General features: G+C 32.5%; 4 protein-coding genes across 6 annotated transcripts; 3 read left to right on the top strand and 1 right to left on the bottom strand.

The window, feature by feature from the left end:
- The first annotated feature begins 523 nt into the window (after positions 1-523).
- On the top strand, positions 524-2,733 carry LOC110994445. Its single transcript, XM_022261067.2, has one exon. It carries the CDS (start codon positions 535-537, stop codon positions 2,731-2,733), a length of 2,199 nt encoding a protein of 732 aa, XP_022116759.2. The 5' UTR covers positions 524-534.
- Positions 2,734-2,944: 211 nt separating this feature from the next.
- LOC110994463 lies at positions 2,945-7,239 on the bottom strand. Its single transcript, XM_022261096.2, has 6 exons — positions 6,890-7,239; positions 6,543-6,666; positions 5,912-6,195; positions 4,763-4,938; positions 4,026-4,155; positions 2,945-3,574 (listed from the first exon to the last, which is right to left on the bottom strand). Exons 1-6 carry the CDS (start codon positions 7,010-7,012, stop codon positions 3,008-3,010), a joined length of 1,404 nt encoding a protein of 467 aa, XP_022116788.2. The 5' UTR covers positions 7,013-7,239; the 3' UTR covers positions 2,945-3,007.
- Positions 7,240-8,060: 821 nt separating this feature from the next.
- LOC110994464 (ninjurin-1) lies at positions 8,061-12,083 on the top strand. 3 transcript variants are annotated; one of them, XM_022261099.2, is made up of 3 exons: positions 8,061-8,198; positions 9,169-9,345; positions 11,837-12,083. In XM_022261099.2, the coding sequence occupies exons 1-3, from the start codon at positions 8,166-8,168 to the stop codon at positions 12,050-12,052; spliced, it is 426 nt and encodes a 141-aa protein (XP_022116791.1). In that variant the 5' UTR covers positions 8,061-8,165; the 3' UTR covers positions 12,053-12,083. The 3 variants fall into 3 exon arrangements, with proteins under 3 accessions (XP_022116791.1, XP_022116790.1, XP_022116789.1); XM_022261098.2 differs by lacking the exon at positions 8,061-8,198 and adding an exon at positions 8,426-8,731 and having other exon boundaries at positions 11,550-11,972; XM_022261097.2 differs by lacking the exon at positions 8,061-8,198 and adding an exon at positions 8,443-8,731.
- Positions 12,084-12,584: 501 nt separating this feature from the next.
- On the top strand, positions 12,585-13,751 carry LOC110994466 (dihydropteridine reductase). The gene has a single exon (XM_022261100.2). It carries the CDS (start codon positions 12,829-12,831, stop codon positions 13,531-13,533), a length of 705 nt encoding a protein of 234 aa, XP_022116792.2. The 5' UTR covers positions 12,585-12,828; the 3' UTR covers positions 13,534-13,751.
- Positions 13,752-20,981: the final 7,230 nt, after the last annotated feature.

The raw sequence follows: 20,981 nt of genomic DNA, 5'->3' as shown, positions 1-20,981 counted from the left end.
TGTGACGATACGATGTTTCACGAACGACAAATGTAATTAATAAGGTTTCTATGGAGGTAGACCTATTTCTTTGTACTTCGGTTGAGAAAACAAGAGTTGCTTGTTTCATTAAATATAAAATTATCGAAGTGTAGGTATTATTATGTAAGTAATTCATTCGCATTAGTAATAACGGTATTGTTTTAATAATTTTGTTAGAAATAAATAAATGTTTAATTCTGTGTAAGGCATATTGTTCCGTTGAGACCATGCTGAATTATGCTTATTTAAAATGTTAGGTGATTTAATTTCCGGGGAACCCAAAATATTTCAGAAGGATTCGGAAATAGGCATTGAGGCATATTGCCAGTTACTAATTACTTTGTATTTGAAAATAAATTACCAATGATATTTTTTGTTGAAGATTACGTGTGCCTATCTACATACAAGGTTTATATTTGTAAAATGTCAAAGTACCAACTCACTGTCAAGAGAACAAAAAATATGCCTTTTATAATTTTACACGAACAACACGCTCCTTAGGTTTTTTTAAATATGCCCAAATTTAGTGACAACTATTACCAGCGCAAATGTTTCTTCGAACGAGATCAAGTGCCAACGCAGAGCGTGATGAGGAATAAAATGACACCTCCTCTGGCTGAAGTATATTTTAAATCCATGACACCAAAACTTAAAGTTCTAGCTGGTCTTGAACCACCCATGAAGGGAGGCGGGACTGACTGGTATGTGCCACCTCAAGACATCCTACAAGGAAAAGCTGTTTTAAAGCCAGAGAAAAAAGAACATCTTGCAAAACTGGGATTTATTGGTATCGACTTTTTTGGAGACCAGTTAGTCAAACAACATTACAAAAACATGGATGAGGAAGAAAAACAAGTACTAGAAGAAAATGACGCAAATTGGAAAAGAAAAGTGGAAATATGTTCACGACAACAATGGGAAGAGACATCCAAAGACGCCGCGAACAGCAATACAAACAAAATACGAAATGCATTTGAAGAATTTAGGATAATATATACTAGCTCAATTAATAACGTTGAAGCTTTGCTATTTGACGCAGCTATTAAAGAAATAGATACAGTAAGTGATGCTGCACACAAAAAGATGGAGGCGAGATTTAAAAAGTTCATAAAGCAACAAGCAGCGACATTATACGACTTATATGCAAATATTTTAGATAAAGAAAAAACAAGACTGAAAAATACTTTTTTGGAAAACATAGAAAAATCTCGTACGAATACAACAAATCATTTACACAATATAAATTTAGATAAACATGTAGCAGTAGAAAAATTACGTCTTTTTGTTGAGTGCCAAAATTTAGCATGCCAAGCTTATGTTGCTCTAAAGGAAAGAGAGGAATGTAGATTAGATATGGAAAAATCTGAGAATGTACACCAGAAAAAAATAAAAAAGTTAAAGGAAGAAATTGCTTTGAAAGAATTCGAAATTGAACTTTCCAAAGAGAAGGAAAAGAAAAGGCAAGAGTTTATTAAAGTTTGGAAGAAAAAGGTGTGCCACGTTGTCAAAAAATTTCAAGTGTTCGTTGGTTATTGCTTAAAATTATTACCGAACCATGCTGATTTCTTTATTAATATGGAGAAACTGATGTTATTACATCTAAGCGACGCTATGGAAAATCCTAGCTCTGAAAGTATTTTCAGCCCGGAGCCTGAATCGGATAAGGATCCAGTGGCAAGACCGCATCCTTTTTATGTATTTTGTGATAAAGGCTTTAAGCCTAAAATAGATCAGAATCTCTGTCCGAAACATTGTACTTCCAGTGCGTCGCATTTCCCGGTAGTTATAGTAAACAACAAATTGATTTACACTAAATGCGACAACTTTGATACGTTTCCGGAACAAATTAAGATGTTTATTGATGGAAATCGAGGACAGGACAGTGATGTGCTTGATGACCATGATTATACATACGATATACCCGTGAAAAGTACATCATCCCAGCAGATTCTTGAACTAAAGCTGGAAAGCTCTATAATGCAGATATTACAAAAAGAAATACCAAATATAAGGAATGTTCCCACCAAGTGTTGCTATTGTAAAATTCCGTACTGCTTCTGTAGTCCTTTGCACGCTTCAGAAATTTCAATCAAAAAACCAATTCAGGCGGACAAACGCAGTGTAGTAGCAGAAGTATCATCGGGTGAAAAAATCACTACGCGTAAAGTTGAGTTAGATCATCAACGTGAGCCTAAATGGGATAGTTATATGAAATACGTCGAACCACAAAAGTGCAAATGCGGAAAAAGAGCTAAGAAACATCTGGAAGAACATTTGCCGGCATACATGAGAAAACTGTCAGCATTTGAAGAGGTGGATTTGCCAAACTATGAAACATGTCCTCTCGAAACATTAAAGGTTTTAGTAAAACAGGCAAGAGGAAAGAAAACTCCTCCATCTACTCCTGAGAAGGTGGAATCTAAGACTAAGAATGTATGTACGCAATATTCTGATTTAGAATTTGAAGAGTTGTGTACTTGTTTCTCAGATGAAGGAATAGAAAAATTATTCCAGAAGTTAATCGTTGAATCCAGGCTATTTGATAAAGCCGCTGAACCAAAGTTCAAGATCGTGGATGGCTCTATAGCTGGATCAGATTTAGATAAAAACCCCAGTTCCTTCGCCGAAAACAGAGCATATTCATTACGGAACTTGATTCACGAATCGCCGATTTTAGAGGAGTTATTTAAAAAGGAGGACTGTAAATTTTAGATACTTTTATTAATTTGTCAAATTAATATTGACGATTTAGGGCTCGCAACTTTGTATGACTTGTATTTAATATTACTATTATATATTATTATATGTAATTTAATAAAATAAAACCACAAAAACATATAGTAATGGAGATAAACGTATACACTTATGAACAGAAAGATATCGGGATCAATTTATGACATAGTTATTAAGTAAAACCAGAGCACTGATTAAAATATTTATATTTTTATAAAACTATAAACATCTTATAGCTAATAAATTCAGTCCGTTACGTAACTTCATTAACTGCCATCTGTTGGAGAAGGTTCATGACGTGGCAGAACCTTTCTTTGACCTCAGTCTGCGAACGATGCGGCAGCAGCTCGCACACTCGTTCTAGCACCTTATCTGACCCACCTTCCCCTTTCAAAACCTCTAGCATCGTCTTATCTTCTTCTCTCGTCCAACTCTTCATTTCATTTTTAGCATCTTTTGGCTTTCTGTCTTCTTTTTTTAAACTCATTTTTAATTCTTTACCCCTTTTATCATTCACTTTCTTTTTATCGTTAGTTTTCCCTTTTACTTTTATCTGCTTGATATCCTTTTTTGTGTTATCATTAACGTCTTTAACAGTTTTTGTTGGTGATTTGGTCTGTTTTCTGGATTTTTTGGGTGGAACTTTGGGATTTTTGTTCCTTTTAGTAGATCTTTCTTCTTCAGAGTCTGTGGGGGAGATAAATGTGTTGGGAGCCAGCCGCCTCCAGTGGACTCGATAAGGTTCTTTGCTGTAGGGATATGTAACGCAGGCGGATCTTAATAACCTACCGTGTTGCAGGAAAACCCGTCCATGAAGGTACTGGAACAAGTAATAGTGTCACTTACGCTTTTTTAGACTTAAAAACAATATAAGATTTTTAATTTACCTACTGAATCTGTATGTCATAAGGGCTAAATTAGCTCCGTATAATATTTTGAAGAGCCAAGTTAGAAAATGTACCGGAAAATGCAGCCGAAACGAAATAATATCGCTAAACTGTACATACTCATAGTATACAAAATCTATTACGACTGTAAACCCCGGGCAGCGCTCAAAACCCGGCTCTACCCAATGTATTTATGTGTAAAACTAATTCATGGAATCCACATGTTATTTAACACTTTAAAATATCAAAAAAGCGTACATAAATCTAAGGCTAAGGTAAAGGGTTCATTATTATTTAATTGACGCAATTCTTTTTATAAGATGTAAGTGTTATATGAATTTAACAAGAAGCTTCGTTAATTGAGGGTAGACATTCAATACTTACAGCTGAATCAAGACCATCTTTCACATCCAGTTGTCTTTTCTTATCTTCCAGCTCAAATTCCCATACATCATAGCCCTTATCGCATTCCAGGCAGCTTTCATCCATAAGATCCGTACTACCCTCATAAGCACTGAAAATCAATATTTTATATTTATACAATCTCTACTATCATTATTATTTTAAGAAGACATTTTTAAAAGAATTATCCTAAATATTATGAAAGAGTATTAAATTAGAGATCTTCATTATTGATAATGTGATGCTAACTCATCAGAAACAGTTAAACTTTGACAATAAACAAAAATATTTATGTATTTCGTAATACAACAGCTAACATAAATTATATATAATTACAAACAAATACACTGAAAATATAGCCAAAGATGGAATACATGATACATTTTACTACAAAAAGATTTACAAAAGGGTACAAACAAACAAAAAGTATTTAATACATTTACCTAACTAATTGTGATTTAATTTATTTAACTAAGCCTAATTTGGTTGTGTTGTGTGATGGTGTAAAAAGAAATTCTCTTCTTAAGAATAATTAATAAGAATGTTTATAGTATAAATTTTTATGTGACTAAGTGCGAAAAAATACGTGATGATATTGTGTGAATAAAAATTGTTGGTACTCTCTCAATAACAGTTACATTACATTTATCGATATGCATTAATAATTGTTTTACAAAACCAAAATAGAAATAGTCATGGATGAATTTATCAAATAATACCTATCAGGCGGACGTTCATCGGGAAACAGAGACTTAAACATCTGTGCAAGCTTAGGATTTGACCGGAGATGAGGCAGCACCCGACTCTTCATTTCCTGGCTTGATCCGTTGTTAATGCCAGCGGTGATAGCTCGTAAGATTTTTCGGTACACTGTAGGTTTTCGTCCTATTGTTTTCTAGAAATAAAAGTGTTATGAATAAATTAAAGTCTTTAATTTATTTATTTCTTTACACTTCTTTATTATACAAGGAATCTAGTTCATCTTCTTTTGGTTGTTAAGTGTGAGATGGACATGAATGGAGACCTTATCGAAACATCACTATAATTTTTTGCCTGCTAATTATTTTTTTGCTTTGTAATTATTAGGTTGGTCATATTTTTATCACTTTAGAAGTGTACATTTATCAAGACTAATTTTGAGAAAAAATTTAATTTTCCACATACTAGGCCTAAATGCATATTATGTAGGTTTGGTAAACAAAAGTTTTTTACTTTTAGTTCTATGCGTAGTCAAAATGTATGCACCTATGAGTAAAGGGAATACAAGAAAGAAATATATACACATTTATATAACTTATTAAACATCAAAACAACTTAATTAACAGGTTATATACACAGGTGTTGGAATTGTCTGTTAAGTCAAAGCAGCAATTAGTTAACTATTTATTATTAATTTAACACTAACCCTAATTCATAAAACTTTAAGCAGTCTTAATACTTACTTTAATCAGTATTATAAGACAATGCCAAAAACTTACAATGGTGTTATAGATTTATTAAGAAATACACTTATCTGCAATTGTACAGAAAAAGGAATAAGTGTGTAAGTTATAATGTGCAACATAAGACTGATTTAGAAATCCACAATGTCTTACTGATTTGAAAATATTAGTACTTTAAATTTAATAAACTTTTTAGCTTGGCACTTAGTTAATAATAAGATAAATCAATATAAATCATATTACAAAATAATTTTTAAATTAAGACAATTCCTCCTTGTTAATTCTAATAATAATGATAGAAATTCAAAAACTTATATAAATAAGGTTAGAGGAAATGATATTGTTTTAGATAGATAAACCAATTTATGGGCAAGGAAAGCTAAGCCTAAAGTTAAATCATTCGCATAGCAATCATAAGTAAAATACCTGCAATAAAACTATAAAACTGGTCAATTGTGTCAGCACAAAATGGTCCATAAATCTACCAACTTCAGCTGCTTGTCCTGGTTTTAAAAATAATAGAAATTCTTCAACTATATCTTTGTGTTCATCACCAAACAGTTCCTCTATCTTTCTATATAAATCCACAGGAGTTTCCTTCCCAGGATCGAATGCTTTTAATATCATACGAAACTGTGCAAACTTATTCACTGGTAATGATGAACTTGAAAAGCGGGATCTGACTTTTGAATAGTATGATCTGACCAATGCTGTAAAGAATCAGAATTGTTTGCTTAAGATCATTTAAATGCTGTTTACAAAAGAATAACAAGTTTCATTTAAACATATGTTGATATTATATTGTATATATAACAGTACAAGCTTCCAATAATTAGAATATAAAATAATTTAGGAATACAAAACTAAACCCATAATTGTCATAGCTTAAAGCTTCATTATATTTTCGTATTTTGAGTCTTTATTAATGTCTGAAGATTATTAGTAGCATTAAAAAAAGACATCAATATAAGTTAACAATGAAATAAAATCATTTTAAAACAACTATAATTCACGTAGTAAGTTTAAAGTTATTCTAATTACTAAGCATTGTTTATACCTGTTTCCAGCTGATTTTCATTAACTTTTGGTTTGTCTGATTCATTTTTGATTTTACCAATAGGTTCCTTTGATTCTTTGGGCCTTTCATTTGAAGTTCCAGCACCATTGATTAATATATGTGTCTGAAATAATAATCTGATTGAGAAATTTTAAAATGGCAGCCACTTACCTAATGTCAGAAATTTGTTAAGGTTTATCAGTGGTGTACATCTGAATTTTCGAGGTTTTAACCGCTTTAAATCCTTGACCTGGATTTTGTGTACCACTGACACAAATTAGTTTTGTAACTATTCCTAATATAACTCGCAAAAGTTACATAAAAATATCACGTACTCCCTGACTCACCTCTTGTTTATAGGGCGTTTTTGTTAATATATTCTGGGGTAAAAAGGTTGTTGTTGGCTCCAATTTATTTCCAAATGCATCCTGACTCTCTTTGCTGAATAATACAGGCATAGAAGGTAACATTTGTACAAATAATATATCTTCGTCGCAGTTCTTTGAATAAAATGTTCACAATATATCACTAATCTACTTCTTGATTTAAGTTCCATAAACCAATCACTTTATTATACCAAAAGTTTGAAACTTTGAGACAAGCTTGTGCAATAAATACATAATTTAATATTGAATACGTATACAAGAATTAAAAAACAAATCGTACAAAAACTGGGAATATTTTTATTTGACAGACAACAAGAACGACGCGAGTCACAACACGCAAGGCGCGAGCGGCGAAGTTTCGAAAATTCAGACGTTTCATTATATGTTTTATTAAATGATATTAGGTTTATAATTTGACAATTAATACAATTATTTATAAAAAAAATTATTATACTGTATAAAGAATGTTAAAATGAATTATTTAAGTTTTAAGTAATCAGCATTAATTACTATATGGAAGTAGAGAAATGAAACGTGGTGATGCGCGCGCGCCAGTTCCTATATAATTATTGTACCTAATCAAATTCATTTTATCAATCTTTACCGTTTATTAGATTTCCATTCACCCAATGAAACACACATAACTTTCTAAATAAACAATAATTCTAAAAAGGATTATTGCATGTAGTAAGAATTTAAAACTTATATCTAACCGTATCCAAGGTATCTTGAGACTTGAAGAAGAGTTACCTACCTAGACAGTTAGGTAATATTGGCTGTTGTCTTTTCACTTGTATGCTTACTTTCCTTACCGTTATTGCAAGTATTATTATAGTATGTACTATTTCTTGTTAATAATTGGTTAAAGTTTAATGTAACACAATAAAGAGTATGTACCATATTTACGGCAATACTACAATAATAATGAAGTCGTTCATTATGTAAATGGTGACTTAAAAAATTGAGCCATTAGTAATAAAATTAATAAGTCTAAAATATAAAAGATATTTCTGTGCCCTTCGCATCGATCCCATTGAGAATAATTTTTAAAATCTCACTATAGATAATTTAAAAGCGTACGACTCTGAGTAAGGCTGTTAAAATTTTTGTGTTGTTAAAGCGGTTGTCTAGATACCGCATCGACCGAAGGCCATAATGCGATGCTCTTTATCATTTTTAATTTAAATTCCTTTAACAAAAGCGTGTCATGAAAGTAAAGTAAGCTACTCATTGAATCATGGCTGCTATAATACCTATGGGATTAAATGGGGTAAGAGTTTACCTTTAATTGGTGTATATAATTAAAAATATGTTTAAGGTCTCAGTCACAGTAGCAATATGTTTAATTTTAGAATACAAAGACAAGTATATTAAGCATAAAACAATAGTAATAAATTATAGGATATATTAAGAACGCTTAAGGTTTAGGATAGTCGATAAATGATAGACAATTACGAATATTCAGTATGACCTTTAAAATCGATTAGTTAAGATAGAAACTGTTTTGTTAATGATTCCTTGCAATTATACAATATTTGTTCTCTGTGTAATCCACAGTGTAATTAGTTTCGTGCGTGTGTCCGGATTTTTACTGGCCTCGTTACGCAGGAAACCGAAATTTATGCTAAAATATTATGTTTATATCAATGCAGTTTAATTTTACACGTACTTCGGTTAACACGATTAAAAGTTGTAAAGATGTCCGAGGAAAAATCTGGAAAAAGTGAGGGCGCGAAAAAGACGATAGCGTCGAATGAAGTGAATTTTGAGCAGATGTCTATTCAGGAGGGGTCTTCTACGGAAGTGTGTATTTTCTAGTCCATTCGAATTTCGAACAAAAAATATTGTTAGTAGTAAAAAGACATATCATAAATGAGGCATTATATTATTCTACTATCTTGTATTCGAAAAGAATAGTCTGTTAACTTTTAAAATCCTGTAGCTATACTATGAATACGGACATTAATTATAATGATTGCTGAGAAAACTTCAACAATGTTTCTTAGCTTATGGCACTTCAATTTAAATTCCATTCACACGGTTCCATTCTTTAGAAATTAAAACTTGAATATTTGTCTAAATTTAAAATTGTAATTTTTTGAGTCTATGAATCTGTATTTAAAATTTCCCATAGATATTCATTTCTAGGAACATTGCTCTACATTAGTAACAATGCCAGAGACACTTCTAAACACAGACTATTTTTTAAGAACTATTATAAAAGTTAATATTCTTTACAGATTAAAGGATTAGATGCTAACCGTTACGCGACAAAGAAGACCGTTGCACAAGGCTTGCTGGACATAGCTTTGTTGACATCGAATGCATCGCAGCTGAAATATATTCTCCAAGTTGGCAGCAAGCATGAGTTCTATACGCTGCTCATCACCCTCATCACGATATCTATCATTTTACAGGTAAGACATTAGCCATATATTTAGGCCCGTTGAAGAGAATTAGCTCATATTAAAATTGAATTGTGCAGAACATTCGCGCACATATTATGTTCTCCATTTTTGGTGACGGTTTTGACAGCACGTTCTAAGGTGAATAAGGGCAATCCAACAAATAACAATACCGTTAGAAAATTTTGACTTTTTTATCATTTCGAGATACATTTTAATAATTTTGATTAATTATTTAGATTTGTTGAGGTCTTGCCTTGCTTGATTCTCATAAACTTCGTACTTTGCTCGTTCAATATTAACTAAGGTATGGCAGAATGAAAGGCCAGGAGACTCACAGACTTTAAGACAATGAGAAAATTATTAGCCAGCCATGATTCACAGGGCTGGGCCTTGATCGATGCAGGCAGATATCTAGACAAAAGTATTTTAAAAATAACAGTTATTTCACGCCTACTACGCGCTTTTAAATCTCATATATTGTTAGTGTTAAAAAAAATTAGGTGCTGATGGGGCTGGTACTGCTGTCTTTAAACCTGCTGCACGACTGCTGCTTCCACAAGCCTCGCTACAGAACTTCAGCTAATAATATTAACTATGTCACTACAGCGACAGCATTTATTATCACGGCAATCAATATTTTAATATCTTCTTTCGATTCATCTCTTGCCATGTATCTGCAGTTCGATGAATTGTAAAGTACTGTAAGTACTCGAGAGGGCAAGACTCATTTAATTGATAGTTGAAAGCAAGTTGCAGCTTTCATTACTCGTCACAATTATTGTATTGTTATATGCCCGAACCTAATGATAATTAATGCACAATCTCTGATTGTTTTCAATCTAAAATCAGACCGTGACAGTCGATCGATCTCCTATCTGCATCCCAATAACCAAACCCTACGAAGTCAAATCCATTTTTGGCGACGGATAGAATGCAATATCTTCGCTCTTTACACTCATATTTGATCATCAATGTAAACCAAATAAAGTAAATAAAAGTGTAAAAATAATATAAAAGTATAAATGTTTATGTTTAAAACATATCAAGTAGCTTTTTAAATATTTTAAAAACTCGTGTAAGTTAAAATCTTAAGATAGGATATTGGCACAGTGGCACTGTCATTTTCATACAAAGGTCTATCCACATACACCAATCCGACCTACCTTGGATAGCTTGTATCGACAGATGGCTATTACAATTGGTCGATAGGTTATTGGCACACATTTATTAATATTTGAGATAGGTTAGTGGGTTTGGACGATAGATAATGTATGTTACTGTGGGATCTGTATTTAACTTCTGAATAACTCTTTGTTTATTTTTTTTTCTTCTTATTCTAGGATTCATTCTTTAAATAATAACAGGATTTCTAAAGTTATCTAATTTTTGTACAATTAGTCAAGAATGTAAATAAAAAAGATTATGCCACGGGAACAATCGATCAAACAAAAAACGGCGGATGTAAAGAATTTATTGAATTTAGCGATGCGTGTTATTAACAATAGTTATCGTGCAGTAATTAATTTCAATAAAACAATACAATAAATTTAATACTTATTTAAAAATTAGATCTTGCGTGTATGACTATACATTATCATTTATAATATGTATGTGGGTTATACAGACTTCACGGTCAAATTTAATTAGATACATCTTCGTGTTATACCTTCCTTATTCATAGACACATATGAATTTTTCCAAAAAAGGAGTAAGTACCCACTCATTCGCATCTCTGTCAAATTCATGTCATTCCAAAAATTCAGGTTGAGTTATGAGTAAGGAGGGAAAGCGTAAGTTTGTATTTAGCTAAGTATGATGTCGTTGACATACACGTATTAGATTTTGACATACGCAAGTCATAGTTCGTGCTATTCATTTGTCAATATGTAATTGTTTTAGCTTGTGGTCGGATTGCTATTTGTTTTAATCGGAGGATTGGATCTCAATGACCACCTGGACCAGCCATCAGCTGTCATTCTCAATGACATCATTGTTATATTTATTTTCGTCATATCCGTTATTAATATCGTGATATCCGCTTTTGGAATAGAATATTCAAACAACCCATTGGTTTTGGAACGTTTAAAATATTTGAATAATGGATATTTAAAAAGAGCAAACTCGACGCTTTAACGAGGAATTTAGTTTTAATTTATGGAATGTGGTTATAACTTATTATTTATATTTTATTAAGAAGTTTTTTATTGTCACAGGTAAGCGCAGGGATCCTGGCCCTCATAACATCGTCATTGAACGCTGATAGCCATAAGAAGATCACAAACTGGCTAAATCAAATATCTGTAGGTCTGATGACGGGCGTTATTTTCTGTGACGTCATCAAAATGAATTTTGGCCTCGATCCTGCGCTATCTGAGCATGATTATTTAAAAAATATTAGTTTAAGTTTAACTACATCGTAAGAGAGGGATCTCAAATTTTCGCACTATATTATTTGTCTTATTTTCTGTTACTTTTTTATTTATTTTATTATTATTTTTAGGTACTTTCATCCATTGGTTCAGTGATTCTTGGTTTTATTTTCGACATCAATCACCAACCCCACCATAAACGCGCCGAAATATTAAATAATCTTTATTTGGGCACTAAAACAGTTAGCACTGTAGTAAATGTGATGATTTCGGTATTTTATTCCCTGGATGTAACTGGAAATGGAGTTCCTGGTCCCATAACAACAACTTTAAATGCAGTAATATAGCCATTCTCTCTTTTTTCTGTAAACAAAACATAAACGCATATATATTTTTCTGTACTAAAATTATTTTCAGTTTGTTAAAAATATTAGAACAATTTTTTATGGATGTATAGTTTAATATAATAGACTAAATTGTATTTTATATAAGATATAATTGATTTATACTACTACGATCATCATTGATAGGACAAAATTTTTGTTTAATAAATCTCTTCACTCTTAAAATAACTTTTTATTTCAATCTTTCTTGTTAAGTGTCATTTACATTTTATATGGAGGGAAAAATTAAAAACTAAAGGAACGCAAAGACAAACACTTGATTGTAACCATAGACTCATAAAAGATAGTTGACAACGAAAAAAAATATAAGATTTATACGTCATTATTTTTAAAAGCTGAAATAAATTATTTTATCTGCATACGATATTAATAAAATAACTAACCAGTCAAATAAGAATCGACAGTTTAAATGACAATTAACAGCTTATGTCATAATCTGTATAGTAATTAGTAGTATAATATAAAAAAAAAATAAACTAAGTTGAAAGTAAACCAAACCAAAATCATATTTTATATTTACATACTTGAACACTAATTACGTTGTCTCTCTCTCGGAACTGGTGAATGGTTAAGTGATTGTCGAGGTTACCATTTAACCGCACTGCACGGTATCTGCTCCCTACCAACTATATCGATCTTTTCACTTAGCTTCGGACTTCGGCGGTATCATAGGCCACTTGTTAGTTGACGAAAAGTCGCCGCGAAACTTAGACGTGACAATGGCAAGTGGGAGAATTATAGTTTACGGTGGCCGTGGTGCATTAGGTTCTGCATGTATTAACCACTTCAAAAATGCAAACTTCTGGGTTGCAAACGTTGATCTTAACCCAAATGACAAGGCAGACGTAAATATAACTGTCCCCAAAGACGGTTCCTGGTTACAGCAAGAAGAGCACGTAGTCAACGAATTGGGCGCTGCACTACAAGGTCAGAAAGTGAATGCTGTGATTTGTGTCGCGGGAGGCTGGGCCGGCGGCAATGCTGCTAAGGACTTGAGTAAACAAGCTGATTTAATGTGGAGACAATCTGTATGGAGTTCAACTATAGCCGCAACTCTGGCTTCGAAATACCTGTCTCCTGGTGGCTTGTTAGCTTTAACTGGTGCTAAAGCAGCTCTGGAAGCTACTCCTGGTATGATTGGTTATGGCCTTGGTAAAGCTGCAGTGCATCAACTCACTAAATCCTTAGGTGCTAAGGATTCTGGTTTACCGGAGAACTCTTTAGCTGTTGCTATTCTGCCAATAACATTAGATACAGAAATGAACAGAAAGTGGATGCCCAAAGCCGATTTCAGTACATGGACACCATTAAGCTTTGTTGCTGAGCTGTTTGATAAATGGTTAAAAGGAGAAAACCGGCCTGAGAGTGGAAGTCTTGTAGCATTAGTTACTAAGAATAATATTACTGAAGCTGTTGTCCAATAATCTTGCCACAATACTAATATATCTATTGAGATTACTTATGATTGATATTTAATGTGCTGATGACTATATTAATAACCCACAAATGTATTTTCCATTAGATGGTAATTGCTTGACTATACAGCATTTATTTATAAGTGTAAAGGGAACAATCTCATTATGTTAAGCTCAAAAGTTAATATGTGATTATATGTTTTATATATATTAAATGTTGTTAAAGATTTATTTGTTTTAATACATACACTTTGATACCTGATACAAATACTTTGAGGGAGCAAAAATCTTTATTTCCAATTTACTCTATAAATGCTATATTTTTAAAGATATTCTTACATTTTTATCAGCCAGTAAGTAACAAGGCCAAGGTTAACTGATAGAAATAATAAGTATGACCTTACAGATTGACCCTTCAATTAAAACAAGTTGAAACTGAGTACATATTTTTACTTAAATATATCTTGCTTAATAAATAATACGTCATATAAACTAATTCTTTGTTTGATACGAATTCTAATGTAATGTGTCACTTTATGGGTAAATCCGCGAGACTGGAATTCCCAAATAACAGATTATTATATCTTTTAACAATGAAGTTACAGAGACAAAATTATACAAGGAAAATAGATTATGTGACTTAAATAATTTCTCCGTGTTTTTCGTACATCCCAACGTGGGTTAGTTGCTAAACAATAATTAATATTGTTAGGTTCGATCTTCTGGAAATTATAATTGTTGCGAATTGGTCAGCACATAAAACGTACCTTACGTATAACGGACCTATTGAGCTTCTAAGTGCGGAAACAGCGTCCACATACCATACCATACCTAACAACCTCTTTCTTTACATGCTTCGAAACTGTTGTGGCTATTTATATAGTTTTTTGTAAAGGAACAAAAATTAGTTCTTTTAGAGCTGATTAATCAACAAGTTTTTCCGGTTCCACCAAAAAACATTCGCATAATTAGTTCAGGAAGTAACTATATACTTCCTTCTCGGAACACTTATGTAGGTACTGTAAGCAAATAAATAATTAAATTGTTTTCCACTTGATCTATTACGTTTATACAAAATCGTAGTTTATAGAAAAGTAATGAACGGCTTTCCAGAACTTTTGTACTTAACGAATATTTTATATTAACGTCTAATTTTTTAGAAAAAATTATATCAAGTTCGAATTCAACCTTAAATCTAGAAAATATAACACTTCACATAATCAAGGTTTGAAGGATTATGGGTCGTTTATCAAAGAAACGATAGTAATTAGCACAAATATAACTTTTTATTTGGTAAGAAGATGAATGACAGCAAGAACACTTAGTTACAATAAACCTTCATATATAGTGTTGCCACCTAGTTAAATTTTCAAAAACTATTTTACTTAAATTGCTCAATACTCCCACTAAAATTTAAACTAGGTACAAATATAAAAAAAAATAAACTCCTACTGAAATTAGAGTTGTGAAAAGAAAAACAAAATGTGATCTCTTAAATAGATAAAAGCTTGAGTTGGTAACGCTTTAGTTAACATATCTGCTAATTGACTGTTACTCGGAATATAATTTAGTTCAATTACACCCAACTCAACCTTTTCCCTTATAAAATTAAATTTCACATCTATGTGTTTGGTTTTCTTATGATAAACAGGATTGCTAATTAACTTAATTGCACTCTGATTATCAACATACAATGGAACAGATGTAATATTTTCACCTAAATCTAATAATAATTGCTGTAACCATAATATCTCTTTTGCAGCTTCACAAGCAGCTACAAATTCTGCTTCAGTTGTGGAGAGAGCAGTAGTCTTCTGTTTCTGGCTACACCATGTCCCCCATTCATATTAAAAATATAACCTGTAGTAGACTTACGCGTGTCTACATCACCTGCAAAATCTGAATCCGAATAGCCAGTGAGATCACTACTTTCTCCATAACATATACATAAATCTTTAGTATTTATTAGGTATCTAATAACACGTTTAATGGCATTTACATGTTGTTGACTTGGATCGTTTACATATCTACTCAAAACATTTACAGCAAAAGAAATGTCAGGCCTTGAAACAGAGCTCAAAAATAACAAGGACCCTATAGCTTCTCTGTATGGAAAATTAATAATATTTTCATCCATTTTCTTTGAAATAACAACATTTACATCTGCAGGGGTACTGGCAGGATTTGAATCACTCATACAAAACTTCTCTATTAATTTTTCAATGTAATCTCTTTGATAAATACAGATACAATTATTTACTCTCTCTATTTCCATTCCCACAAAATATTTCAATTTTAATTCTTTTATTTTAAATGTTTGTTTCAAATATTCTATAACTCTTTTAATCATTGAGGAACTGGAAGAGACTACAAGTGCATCATCAACATAAATTATTATGAATACTTTCACCCCATTGAAAATACCTACATAAACACAACTGTCAGCCTGAGATTGCACAAAACTATATTTTATTAAAAACTCAGTGAATCTTCTATTCCAACAACGAGACGCCTGTTTAAGTCCATACAGTGATTTATTAAGTTTTAGGATACAATCATTTTTAAATGAAATTCCTTCTGGTACTTCTATAAAAATATTCTCTTCCAAATACCCGTTCAAAAAAGCAGTCTTTACATCAAACTGTTGAATTTCTAAATTATATTTAGCTGCAATAGAAAGGATAATTCTTATAGAGTCATATCTCGTTGTTGGAGAGAATATTTCTTGATAGTCAATATCTTTTATTTGATTAAATCCGCGTGCACATAAACGAGCTTTAAACCGTTTTACCTGATCATTTTCATCCTTTTTTATAGCAAAAACCCACTTTGTAGTAAGCGTACGTTGACCAGACCTCTCTACTGGAGTCCAAGTATTATTCTCTTCATGTGCAAGCAATTCTTCATCAATAGCTTTCAACCAGTCGTTTCTTTGTGGACTTTTCATTGCTTCAGCATACGTTTGTGGCAGTGACAGTTCAATTAGGTTTGCTTCAAAACGTCTATTAATCCTTGGTCTCAAATTTATGTTGCTTTGAATTAAATCATCATCTAATTCTTGAGAAGGTTCATATGTAGGGTCATTACTATTACAACTCAACATGGTATCTTCATTCTCTGATGATGAAGTTTCCACAAGAGTATCCTCTACATTTGTTTCTTGCATTTGATTTTGTTGTCCTAATGTCTTCACTTCATCGTCAATGTATATTTGTGTAATATTCTTCCTTATCTCTGGAACATTATGTTCTTCAAAAATTACATTTCTTGATATTTTAACCTTTTTGGTTTCTGGATTGAACATCCTGTAATTGTTATTATCATACCCAATTAGTATCATTTTCTCACTCTTTTTGTCAAGTTTAGTTCTTAGCTGATTAGGAATATGGACATATCCAATACTTCCAAACACCTTCACATGGCCTATATGAGGTTTGATGCCGTTCCATAATTCAAATGGTGTTTTCTTAGGAGTTTGGCTGGAGGAAGTCCGGTTTAATAAATATACTGCACAATTCACAGCCTCAGCCCATAATTCCAGTGACACATCCCTTGCGTACAACATTGAACGTGCACTCTCCACAATGGTACGGTTCTCTCTTTCAGCACGCCCATTTTGTTCTGGTGTATATGGCGCAGTACACTCATGAATTATACCTTCTTTGCTGAGATAGTCATTGAAGGTTTTATTCACATACTCTCTTCCATTATCAGTATGCAATATTCTGACACTATGCATGTACTTATTTTTGATCAAAGCATTGTATTTCATGAATATGTCCATCACATCACTTTTATGTTTGACAAAATATACATGCCTGTAACTTGTAGCAGCATCCTTAAATAATATAAAGTATCTCATACCTTGGATAGATGTATGACTCATAGGTCCACAGACATCACTATATACAAGGTCACCTGGCTGTAGTTCTCCTCGTATAGATTTGTGAAATGGAAATCTGCACTGCTTTCCATATGCACATGCTTCACAAACAAAATCAGTTTTATCACTGTTATTCAGTTTCAAGCCTTCTACCACATTATCAGCACTCATACTCTTGATTTGTTTTAGGTTAACATGTCCCAGTCTTTCATGCCACATTTTAATGTTATTTTGATCACTTTGAACTAAGTTACATGTATCTGAGACCACAGCTTTAATTTTCAATTCGTATAAATTATTTTCTGTTATTGTTGCACACATTACCAAGTCATTTCCTTTGTAAATGAATGCACCAGAGTCTTTCTTGATAATGATATATGATTTACGCATTATCACACCTTCTGAGAACAGATTTCGTCGCAAATTCGGAACATACAATACATCATGTAGTTCACTGTTCTCCCACTGTCCATTGACACATCTCTTTATTAACACCTTGCCAATGCCAGCCACTTCCACTGATTGTTTGTTTCCTAAAGTCAATGATTTCTGGTTACATTCCAATAGTTCTACAAAGAACTCCTTTCTATAGGTCATATGTGCAGAGGCACCACTGTCTAAAATCCACACATTGTCTTCAGCTTCATGGAATTTGGTTTCTACATTAAACGCTAACAAGTCTGCACCTTCCTGTTGAGGTTTTCTATACTTGGATTTCTTTGGAGCACGACATTCTCGAGAAAAATGTCCTCGTTTCCCACAATTATAACATTCAAATCTGTGTTTACTGTTTTTATTTTGATTTGAATTACTAGCATTTCTATTCAGCTCACTTTGTTTTGGGCTATTTTTACATCCTTTCTTAGCCACAAGAAGAGCGGTTTCTTGTTCTTCTTCACACTGTAAACTAGCTTCTTCATCTAACAAACGAGCAGTGAGATTGACAAGAGTCTGTTGCTCTGGATCCAAAGACATCCACGCTTGACGGAGTGATCTATACTTATGAGGCAGTGTTCCAAGTATTTTTGTTATCACAGCCATTTCACTAATACTTTCGCCACTTTCTTTTAACTGCTTGACCAATGATTCCACTTTAGAAATGTGTTGAGCTACACTGTCATTTGTAGACATTTTATACTGGTAAAACTTTTCATGGATCAACATTTTACATAATTCACTCTTCTGTTCGTATATTGATTCAAGTTTTGTCATTATTTCCTTAGCAGTTTCACAATTTTCTATTAAAGTTATTTGTTTGAAGTCCATCGAAGATGTTATAATAAACATGGCCATGCCATCATTCTTTGTCCATTCAACATTATTTCCAGCCGGTTTAGGCACTGAAATATCAATCCCTTTTGCTTTTAGGGCACACTTTATCTGGAATTTCCATTGCCTAAAGTTATTTCCATCAAATTTTTCTAAGTTTATTGACCGCATTGAATCCATTTTGAGGTTATTTTGTCAATTTCTTCACAATACGATTGTAACTTTTTCTTTGCTATTTTTCTTAAAACTTTCAATTGCAGAATCTACTGGGCCCATAACCTGAAGGATTATGGGTCGTTTATCAAAGAAACGATAGTAATTAGCACAAATATAACTTTTTATTTGGTAAGAAGATGAATGACAGCAAGAACACTTAGTTACAATAAACCTTCATATATAGTGTTGCCACCTAGTTAAATTTTCAAAAACTATTTTACTTAAATTGCTCAATAAGGTTGATCTAAGCGTTATGACGCAATGTATAAATTACAATTTCCCAGAAATGGCTGGTGTATGAAGTCCCATAAAGCGCAATTTCGTCGAGAGGCAGGCATATTCGTTATGATAAGGTATCTTTTTTAATTTACATATTAGTGATGCTTTATACATGTCGCATTTCTGTTGGCACAGTCAGGGTTATAACCTCTACTTAACTGTAGGCTAGGAATAAAATGCATGTTGCATGGGTTATGGATTTATGGACTCCCTAATTGAAGCTCTTACTGCCTAAACATACGGGCCAGAGTTGTCGTTTCCCGTATATTAATAAAAACACTACTTCTTACACGACTACATAGTATTGCTTGCAAAATGTATAAGGCGCTTTATTATTCGTTCAGTTTGAGTTGTCGTTACCTACCAGTTATAAAACGTGTGTAATTATAAAACAGAGAACTCGTTGACATAGAAACTTAGTAGGTAGTTCACCTGGGCTTGGTATAACTGCTTAGAGTTTGCTAAAAACACAAATTTAATATATATACGACTTCGATATTATATCCATACATACCATTCCATTTACATATTAAATTAATATTATATAATCTTAAACACATAATATACACAATATCGATACTGTGAATTCACTCTACGAACTATGTCGAAAGTGTCTGAGACAGAATTCAGTAGGCGCAACGTCTTGGATAACGGGGATCTGTGCAGCACACTGGTTCAAGCCTAGGTATCGCAAATAACCTAGGCCTTCACCGTCGCACATATCCCGTAGGTACAAAGAAACTCAGTTCTTGGAGAAACACTCGGGTTCAACACTACACCTCTTAAGACTTTCAGTATTAGGCCAACTGTAAATCCCGTCTGGTTTCCAATTTATTGTAACCCACCATCCCTAAGATAAATAATGTTGGGTACGTTAAAGGAAAGTAAGGATAGGCGACATACAGTCTGTTGTAGAGGTATCGTGCAAATTTATTCTGTATGCGCTCCCAGATAAGGCGGTTTTTAGCCTCTTGAAGCGGATTAGGTTTTGCTGTTACCAGATCCTGCCTAAGGAGATTGTTGGTGGCACCTTAGGGTTTTAGTGGGCACCCTGACGCATCAAGCAGTTGCACCGCGGTATGCACAATGCATTCCCCCAAGTAAAAAAAAAAACTTGCGGAGCCCAAACAGTCGAGTTACACTCTAACATAATTCTAACCAATTCTCTTACTAACGTTTTGTTAGTAAATAATGCTACCTTAATGAAATATGTAAATATGTAGTGATATTTTTATTGAATATAATTAAGGCTAGTCTCCATGTACTGTTAATGAAAGACATGTGGGATTTATAAAATTTTAATTCTCACTGTAGCTATTTTACTTATTACATTGCCTAAATATTACACAAAGAAGGTTTTATTATTTTTCTATGAATAACATTTCTTAATTTGTACGAATAATATATATATATAAATAATTTAACAGCTAACCTAATTTAAGATTGCATTTATATCTAACATTGTCATGACCGTAAATCCATTTAATTGTTGTAGTCAAATTGTACATATGCATAGTCTTAATTACTAAAAATCTCACAAAACGACTCCAAAGCAATCAATTATTATAAGTACAGATATTTATTGTAAAATACTATTTTCTCCCATACACCACTCGAAAGTAAATTAACTTGACAGGCATAAACAAAATAACCGCATGGTAAGAATCACTTTCAGACAAATCTGAATAAAGAAGATAACCTCAAAAATAAGTTTATATGTTTTGGCTTTATAGGATACTCTTTTCTTTTAAATTCAAATAAAGTTACTTTTAAATAATTTGTATTATTACATAACAAAAATTCTCTTAAT

Source organism: Pieris rapae, chromosome 1 (genome assembly GCF_905147795.1).
Source record: "Pieris rapae chromosome 1, ilPieRapa1.1, whole genome shotgun sequence".
Lineage (NCBI taxonomy): Eukaryota > Metazoa > Arthropoda > Insecta > Lepidoptera > Pieridae > Pieris > Pieris rapae.
The sequence above is the reverse complement of the archived record's forward strand: the minus strand, read 5'-3'. Positions and strand labels throughout refer to the sequence as shown.